Below are 7,776 nucleotides of genomic sequence, written 5' to 3'. Positions count from 1 at the left end.
CCCGCGGAGAATGCCGGGAAGGGGGCGGAGTCCTGTGCTGGGGGCGGAGCGGGGCCCAGAGCGGGGGCGGGGCCCTGAGCCGAAGGTGGGGCGGGGCCCTGGAGTGGGGGCGGGGCCCTGTGCTGGGGGCGGAGTCCTGTGCTGGGGGCGGGGCCCTGAGCGCGGTTGTCCTGAGCTGGGGGCGGGGCCCCGGGCTGGGGGCGGGGCCCTGAGCCGAAGGTGGGGCGGGGCCCGGGGCGGGGGGCGTGGCTCCTGAGGCGGCACCGCGGGCACGCTCCGCCCCCTCGCCGCTCTCCCGCGCTGGCGCCGCTGCCGCCGGACCGCGACGGAGGCTACGGCCAAAGGCGGCGCAGGCTACGCTCAGAGGCGGCGCACGGGCTCGGGCCTTTATTCGGGGCCTCGTCTCCCCCTTGTCTCCGCCTAGCAGCCCAGCCAGGGGTCCCGGCGGTTGCTGCGCGCCAGGAAGTTGATCTTCCTGCCCATCTCGCTGTTGTAGACTCGCCGGCAGGCTTCGTAGGCCAGGCGCTGGCGCCGCCGGCACGGCTTCTCGTAGTAGCGACCCCGGCGCACCGTGTCCAGCAGCCCGTCCTGAGACAGGATCCTGCGGTGGGGGGGAGATAAGAGGCAAGGTGAGAACCTCCGGAGCCCACCTCCGCCGGAAGCCTCAGCCCTCACCCCAGCACTGCAGGCACCGGACGCGATGCGGCGCTGCCCTGGTCCCGCTCCCCTGCCAGGGCAGGTCACACAGGAACATATCCAGATGGGTCCTGAAAGCCTCCGCAGAGGAAGACTCCACAACCTCTCTGGGCAGAGCTGGTTCCAGAGCTCAAGCACCCCTGCAGTGAAGAAACGTCTCACGTGGAGTGCCCTTAAGGTGGAACAGAAGTGGTTCCAGCAGGTCACAGCACAGCGATGCCTCCTCCTCTGCAAGGAGCCATCACCCTCCAAATCCTCCTTGTGCTTCCACCTGGCTCTGCTGACCTGGAGGTTAACTCAACTAAACCAGTCAAGGAGAACTGATGAGCACAGTGCCCCCAGGAGCCTCTAGCACCAACTTTAGAGCCTTCAGGTGTGAGTGAACACCTCAGAATGGAGCTTGACTAATTCATTCTTCCACAGCACAACCAGCTTGGGGCAAGCTGTGGGTGGTGGCTGCTGGGACCTCTTGGGTCTGTTTGCTCTCCTCATAACAAACCCATGAAGGCTCCAGGCTGAAAGCAGTGTGGCTCAAAATTGCCTGGTGGGAAAGGACCTGAGGGGTTGGTCAATAGTGGCTGAAGATGAGCCAGGGTGTGCCCAGGTGGCCAAGAAGGCCACCAGCATCCTGGCCTGGCTCAGCCACATTTTGAGCAGCAAGGTAAGGGCAGAGATTGCCTTCCTGGGCTGGGCACTGGTAAGGGCACACCTCAAACCCTGGGTTCAGTTTTGGGCCCCACTCCAAGGACACTGAAGGGCAGGATCAGGTCCAGAGAAGGACAACAAAGGTGGTGAAGGGTCTGGAGAGCAGGGTTGGTGAGGAGCAGCTGAAGGAGCTGTGATCCAGCTTAGGGTTCTGGGAGGCTGAGGCTCAAAATGTACATCCTGACCCAAATTTGTCTGAGTCTGGCCACAGTTCAGCCTTCCAAGCACAACTCTCAGGCCCTTGACCCAGTTCAAGGTGTCCTGACCCCAAGTCACAGAAAACATCCAGATGGAAGAGACCTCAAGGATCATCCAGGCCAACTCTTGAGCCAGCACTGAGGGGTCAACACTAAACCATGGCCCTAAGTGCCAGGTCCCCACGCTGCTTAAACACCTCCAGGGGCAGTGACTCCACTGCTGCCAAGAGCAGACCTCTGCAATGTTTTGTAGCCCCTTCCCTGAAGAACTATTTCCTACCACCCAGCCTAAACCTCCCCAGGTGCAGCTTGAAACCACTGAAACCCAATTCTCAGAGCCCTGAGCCCAACTAGCAGAGTTCTGATCCCACCTCAGGAGCTCCCAAACCCATTCCTTGGGGCTCTCCCCCTGCCTGCAGGGTCTGATCCCAATTCAGGAGGGTTTAATCCCAACTCAGTGCTCCCTGAGCCCAACTAGGAGAGTTCTGATCCCATCTCAGAAGCTCCCAAACCCACTCCCCGTGGCTCTCCCCCTGCCTGCAGAATCTGACCCCAATTCAGGAGGGTTTAATCCCAGTTCAGTGCTCCCTGACCCAACTAAGAGAGTTCTGATCCCAACTCAGGAGCTCCCAAACCCACTCCCTGTGGCTCTCCCCCTGACTGACAGGGTCTGACCCCAAGTCAGGAGGGTTTAATCCCAGTTCAGGAGGGTTTAATCCCAATTCAGGAGGGTTTAATCCCAATTCAGGAGGGTTTAATCCCAATTCAGTGCTCCCTGACCCAACTAAGAGAGTTCTGATCCCATCTCAGGAGTTCCCAAACCCATTCCCTGGGGCTCTCCCCCTACCTGCAGGGTCTGATCCCAATTCAGGAGGGTTTAATCCCAACTCAGTGCTCCCTGACCCAACTAGGAGAGTTCTGATCCCAACTCAGGAGTTCCCAAACCCATTCCCTGGGGCTCTCCCCGTGACTGACAGGGTCTGACCCCAGCTCAGGAGGGTTTAATCCCAGCTCAGGAGGGTTTAATCCCAACTCAGTGCTCCCTGACCCAACTAGGAGAGTTCTGATCCCAACTCAGGAGTTCCCAAACTCATTCCCTGGGGCTCTCCCCGTGACTGACAGGGTCTGATCCCAGCTCAGGAGGGTTTAATCCCAATTCAGGAGGGTTTAATCCCAGTTCAGGAGGGTTTAATCCCAATTCAGGAGGGTTTAATCCCAATCCAGAGTTCCCTGATTCCGACCCATGGGATCTGATCCCCGTCCCTGGAGCCCCCCCTCAGTCCCTCCCCGGCTGCTCACCTGTTGAGGGCGCTGTAGGCCCCCTCCACGTTGCCGCTCTGCACCATGACCGTGCGGCCCCAGAACCGGAGGTGCTTCGCCATGGCTGCGGGACAGGACCGGGGCGGTTGGGCTGGGGCAGCGCCGGGGCCGTACCCCCGGTGTGGCAGATTCTTTCCCTCTACCCCGAGACCACGGCAGGACCTTCCCCCCCCCTGCCCTCCCCAACATCCTCAACCCCACGGAGGGGCCTGGCAGGATCCTTCCGTGCCCGGGCGCACCCGCCCCTCCCCCCATCACCGGACCCGGTAAGGCCTCACCACCCCTGCTGCTCACGGGGACCTCGACCCGCAAGGAGAGCCGGTAGGGCCCCCAAGGAGAGCCGGTAGGACCCCCAAGGAGAGCCGGTAGGGCCCCCAAGGAGAGCCGGTAGGGCCCCAAGGAGAGCCGGTAGGGCCCCAAGGAGAGCCGGTAGGACCCCAAGGAGAGCCGGTAGGGCCCACAGAGAGCCGGTAGGGCCCCAAGGAGAGCCGGTAGGGCCCCCAAGGAGAGCCGGTAGGGCCCCGCAGAGAGCCGGTAGGGCCCCGCAGAGAGCCGGTAGGGCCCCCGAGGCCCCAGCACAGCCGGTCCAGGCCCCCCTCGTCCCCGCCGGACACTTTGATCCTGCACTCACCGCCCCGGAACCGGAAGTGGATCCCTGCGCTCCGGGGGCGGCGACTGGAGCTCGGGGGCAGGGCGTGGCTTAGAGGCCGTGGGCGGGGCTGAAGGCGCAGCGCTGCGCCCCGGGGGCGGGGATAGGGGCGGGGTCTAGCGCTCCGGGGGCGGGGTCTAGCACTCTGGGGGCGGGGTCTAGCGCTCGTGGGCGGGGTCTGGCCGTCTGTGGGCGGGGCCTAGCGCTCCCGGGGCAGGGGTGGGTGTGCGGCAGCTCGGGTTAAGGCTCCCGGCAGGGCGTAGGGGCCGGGCCGGGACGTGGGGCCGGGGGTGGGGGCCGGGCCGGGATGTGCGGCAGGGGGCGGGGGTCGGGCCAGGATGTAGGGCAGGGGGCGGGGGTCCGGCCGGGCCGTGGGCGGGGGTTGGGCTGGGATGTGGGGCAGGGGGCGGGGGTCGGACCGGGATGTGCGGCAGGGGGCGGGGGTCGGACCGGGATGTGCGGCAGGGGGCAGGAGCCGGGCAGGGATGCGGGGCGGGGGTCGGGGGTCGGGCCGGGATGTGGGGCCGGGGGCGGGGGTCGGGCCGGGCCGTGGGCGGGGGCTGGGCTGGGATGTGGGGCAGGAGGTGCGGCCTGGCCTCCAGGACGCGGGGCAGGGCTGAGATGTGGGGCACAAGGGCAGGGGTCATGTCACGGAGTCAAAGGCCAAGGCCAGGATGTGAGCCAGGGGTCGGAGATCAAAGATGGAATGGGCAGGGGTGGGGGCAGCAGGTCCCGTGGGGTGGTTTGGGGGTTCTGGGAGGGGTAGGAGGCTCCGTGAGGACAGGTTTGTGGGGGGAGCAGAAGAACCTGTGGGGTCACCTCCACCCCACATCAACCCATCCCATCGCACGGGGGACAGGATGCCCCAGCAGGGGGGCACAGGGGAGTCCTACCGCAGACAGCAGTGCCAGGTGCAGGGTGAGGCACTGATGCCCTTCCCGGGGGCTAAGACTCCCCACACCCCCGGGGGACAGAGGACATCAGCAGCAGGTGGCCCTGGCCGCTCCCGCGGCATTTATTGCTTCCAGCAGGGCCAAACCGTGGGGCAGCCCCACACGGGGGGGCCGTAGGGGGGTGCACAAACCACCCCGACCCACCCAAATACGCCACGCAGGGGGAAGGCACAAGCCTGGCAGGGGGGACCAGCCCCCTACCCGTGTTCCCATTCCAACAGTGCACCAAGGCACGACCCCCTCCCCCCCCCCCCAACCTGAGGAGGAGGCTCTGCTCTGACAAAGGCACGTGGCCCCCACCAGGGTTTTGGGGCTCCCTGGAGGGCTCCTGAAGTTTCCCTCCCTCCAGGATGGCCTCACCCACAGCTCTCACTGTCCGTAATTAAAAAACATCCAAAAAGGCAAAACTGAAGAAATCCAGGAGAGGACCCCCCCCTGGCTGGGGGGGGCGGAGGGGGTGTCACACATCTGGTGCCAGTGGGGACGCAGGGGTCCCAGTTTGGGCAGGACGGTGGCACCTGGGGCGTGCCCCCTGCTGTGATGTCCCCGATGATGTCCCATCAGGGATGGAGCTGGGAGGGTCCTCAGGCAGGCGGCGGCAGCGAGGGGCCCCAGAGGGGCCAGCGGGGGGACGGCGTCGGAGGGCAGAGATGGAGGCTGCATCCTGCACGGGTCTGGGGGCGACGTGGGGGAACCAGAGCCTCAGCATCCCTTCCACCTGCAGCAGTGTCCCCAGGTACCGGGCGCTGAGGGGACAGAAAATGAACTGTCACCCCACAGCTGGGGCCGGGGGGGGCACCCCATGGGTGGGGAGTGCCTTTGCTGGCCCCACCTCAGAGGGGCTTTGGGGGGGTCACTCACCCCATCTCGGGCTTCTGCAGGACCCCGATGATGCGCTGGATCCGGTCCATGGCCACGCTCTGCTGGAAGCTGCTCAGGCCTGGGGGAACCCCAAAACTGTGAGTGCACCTGGGGTCATGGGTGGCCAAATTTAGGGGGTGAGGGAAAAGAGGAAGACTTGGGAGGGGTGGGGGTAGGTGGGGGGGGGGGGGGCACCCACCTCTGTCGTACCGCCCTCGCTTCAGCCCCTCCAGCAGCTCAGCCAGAGGCTGAATGAAGCCTTGCAGCTCCCAGCACTGAGGAGGAAGAAGAGGATGGTGATGGGAAGGGTCCTTTTGTCTCCCCCCACCCCTATTTACCTGTTTCAGGTCGGGAAACTGAGGCAGCGACGCATTTTAGGGAGCCCAGCGCTGCCCCACCCCCAAGAACTGGGGAGCACTCCCCCATTTCGCTGCCAGAAACTCACTTTTTGGGCAAAGAGATGATCACCGTCGCTGAGAGGGGCGTCCCCCCCTTCTCCCTTCCGAGGCCGTTTGCCCCCACAGGGTGATGGGGGCAGGTCGGGGGGCGCTTGGTCCAGCCCCCTTGGCCTCTTGCGGCTGCGCTCAGGTTTGGAGGGGCCTGGGGGGGTTCCACTCGCCTCAGCCTCGCTGTCGGAGGGACCCCCTGGGCTGGAGGCAGGGGAGCCGCAGGAGCAGGAGCGAGCAGGGGGTTCCATTGGGGGGGGGGGCGGGGGGGCCCTTGCAGAGAGGCCTCTCCTTGGGTTCAGCTCTTGGGATGCTGCCTGGGTGAAGCTGCCTGGGAGAGGAGGAGGGAAAGAAAGAGGTAAAATGCAGGGAAATTGGGCAAAAATAGAAGATAGAGAAACTGCTGCGTTGCCCTGTGCGTGTGCCCACCCTGCCCTGCTCCTCACCGGCACCCCTCAGCGAGGGATGGGGGTGCAGGAATCCGTTCAGAATTGAGACTCCCCCCCCAACTCGGTCCTGAACACACCCACCCCGGCACAGGGACCCCACGGGCCAGGACTCCTCACTCGCAGTGCCAGGACCCCTCTCCCCGGCACTGGGACCCCCAACCTAACGCTAGGGACCCCTCCACCCAGGGCGGGGTTGTCCCATCCCCAGCGGTGGAACCCCACAGTTACGACCAGGACCCCCCCACGACTAGCACCAAGACCCCATTAGACAGGACCCTCCCCGGAGGGTGGAGACCCTTCAGTCCGGGACCCCCTCACCCACGACCGAGACCCCCACACCCCGGCAACAGACGCTTGGGTTTTACCTGCTCCTGGCTGTGGCCGCGGCGCCGCCGGGGCCGCTGTGCCGGGGCCGCTGTGCCCGTGCTGGTCCTGGCGCCGGTGCCGCTGTTCCTGTCACGGTGCCGGTATCGAGATCCTCGTCCTAGCGCCAGTGCCAGGCTCTTGCCGCCGGTGCCGCCGTGCCGGTGCCGCCGTCCCCGTCCCCGTTCCCGTCCCGGCGCCGGTTCCGCCCCAGCTGCGGCGGCCCCACGCGGACACGTGCGTAGCCGCACGTGCCTCCCGCAGGGCTCCGCCCCCTCGGGCGCCTACTGGCCGCGGCTGCCATGCAGCGGGCGGAGACTCCGCGCCTCGCCACGCCCCTCTCGCTCCCATTGGTCAACGCTACCGGCGGCACCGCCCAGAGCAGACGCAGCCCCGCTCTCATTGGTCGGGAGGGTGAGGCTGAGGCCACGCCCCCCCATGTGGCTGCGGCGCTGCGGCGGAGCAGAGCTGCGCCCCCTGGCGGGCGGCGGCTGCCGGCGGGTCACGAGGCGCGCGCGGAGGGGTTGTCCCGCCCCACGCCTCCTGCAGGCCACGCCCCGCCACGAGCCGCCAATGGGCTCCGGCCTGCTGCTGTGCGTCATCGCCGGACGAGCCAATGGGAGAGCTGCTCCGCCCTGGGACGGTTACATAATGGCGGCGGGCGGGCGCGTGAGTTCCCACGTGGGGAGGGAGGGGCAGGCCGCGCGCCTGGGTGACGTCAGAGCGCAGGGAGCAGCGATGGGCGTGGCTGGGCAAAGGGGCGGGGGCTGAGAAGGGGCGTGGTCGAAGCGGGCGTGGCCCGAGAAAGGGGCGGGGCGAGGGCGGTACCGCAGTGTCCGTGCGCGTCCCCGGGCCCGCCCCCGGTCCCCCTCCCATAGCCCCGGCCCCATCGACGCCCCCAACTCCCGAGCCCCCCAAACTTCCGCCCCACAGGTCCCCCAGCCTCAACCTCCCAACAGCCACAGCCCCTCGCAGCCTCCCGCGGCCCCCAGCACCGACAGCGCCCCCCCCAAAACCCCGCAGCCCCCCAGCCCAGCAGCCCCCGCACCTCCGCTTCCTCCCCGCAGGTCCCCCAGCCCCACATCCTCCAACGACCTCAGCCCTGCAGCCCGCCCAAGCCCCCCAGCACCTGCAGCT

General features: G+C 66.8%; 2 protein-coding genes across 2 annotated transcripts; both read right to left on the bottom strand.

Annotated features, from left to right (window-relative positions):
* Window positions 1–372: 372 nt before the first annotated feature.
* MRPS21 (mitochondrial ribosomal protein S21) lies at window positions 373–3,622 on the bottom strand. The gene is made up of 3 exons (XM_064175988.1): window positions 3,550–3,622; window positions 2,898–2,982; window positions 373–601 (listed from the first exon to the last, which is right to left on the bottom strand). The coding sequence occupies exons 2-3, from the start codon at window positions 2,978–2,980 to the stop codon at window positions 421–423; spliced, it is 264 nt and encodes an 87-aa protein (XP_064032058.1). The 5' UTR covers window positions 2,981–2,982; window positions 3,550–3,622; the 3' UTR covers window positions 373–420.
* Window positions 3,623–4,555: 933 nt separating this feature from the next.
* CIART (circadian associated repressor of transcription) lies at window positions 4,556–6,834 on the bottom strand. The gene is made up of 5 exons (XM_064175985.1): window positions 6,642–6,834; window positions 5,827–6,158; window positions 5,581–5,656; window positions 5,382–5,460; window positions 4,556–5,266 (listed from the first exon to the last, which is right to left on the bottom strand). The coding sequence occupies exons 2-5, from the start codon at window positions 6,076–6,078 to the stop codon at window positions 4,981–4,983; spliced, it is 693 nt and encodes a 230-aa protein (XP_064032055.1). The 5' UTR covers window positions 6,079–6,158; window positions 6,642–6,834; the 3' UTR covers window positions 4,556–4,980.
* Between the last annotated feature and the right edge of the window lie 942 nt (window positions 6,835–7,776).

The sequence above is a fragment of the Pogoniulus pusillus genome, chromosome 43 (assembly GCF_015220805.1).
Source record: "Pogoniulus pusillus isolate bPogPus1 chromosome 43, bPogPus1.pri, whole genome shotgun sequence".
Classification (NCBI taxonomy): Eukaryota; Metazoa; Chordata; class Aves; order Piciformes; family Lybiidae; genus Pogoniulus; species Pogoniulus pusillus.
The sequence above is the reverse complement of the archived record's forward strand: the minus strand, read 5'-3'. Positions and strand labels throughout refer to the sequence as shown.

What these genes read in the sequence shown, in the direction of transcription:
- MRPS21 (XM_064175988.1), bottom strand. Translation starts at nt 2,980, where the DNA reads ATGGCGAAGCACCTCCGGTTCTGGGGCCGCACGGTCATGGTGCAGAGC. An exon ending in GCCTACAGCGCCCTCAACAG is followed by an intron (nt 602 to 2,897) that starts GTGAGCAGCCGG and finishes CCCCCACCGCAG; the next exon opens with GATCCTGTCTCAGGACGGGC.
- CIART (XM_064175985.1), bottom strand. Translation starts at nt 6,078, where the DNA reads ATGGAACCCCCTGCTCGCTCCTGCTCCTGCGGCTCCCCTGCCTCCAGC. An exon ending in GCGAGGGCGGTACGACAGAG is followed by an intron (nt 5,461 to 5,580) that starts GTGGGTGCCCCC and finishes GGGTTCCCCCAG; the next exon opens with GCCTGAGCAGCTTCCAGCAG. An exon ending in CTGCAGAAGCCCGAGATGGG is followed by an intron (nt 5,267 to 5,381) that starts GTGAGTGACCCC and finishes CTGTCCCCTCAG; the next exon opens with CGCCCGGTACCTGGGGACAC.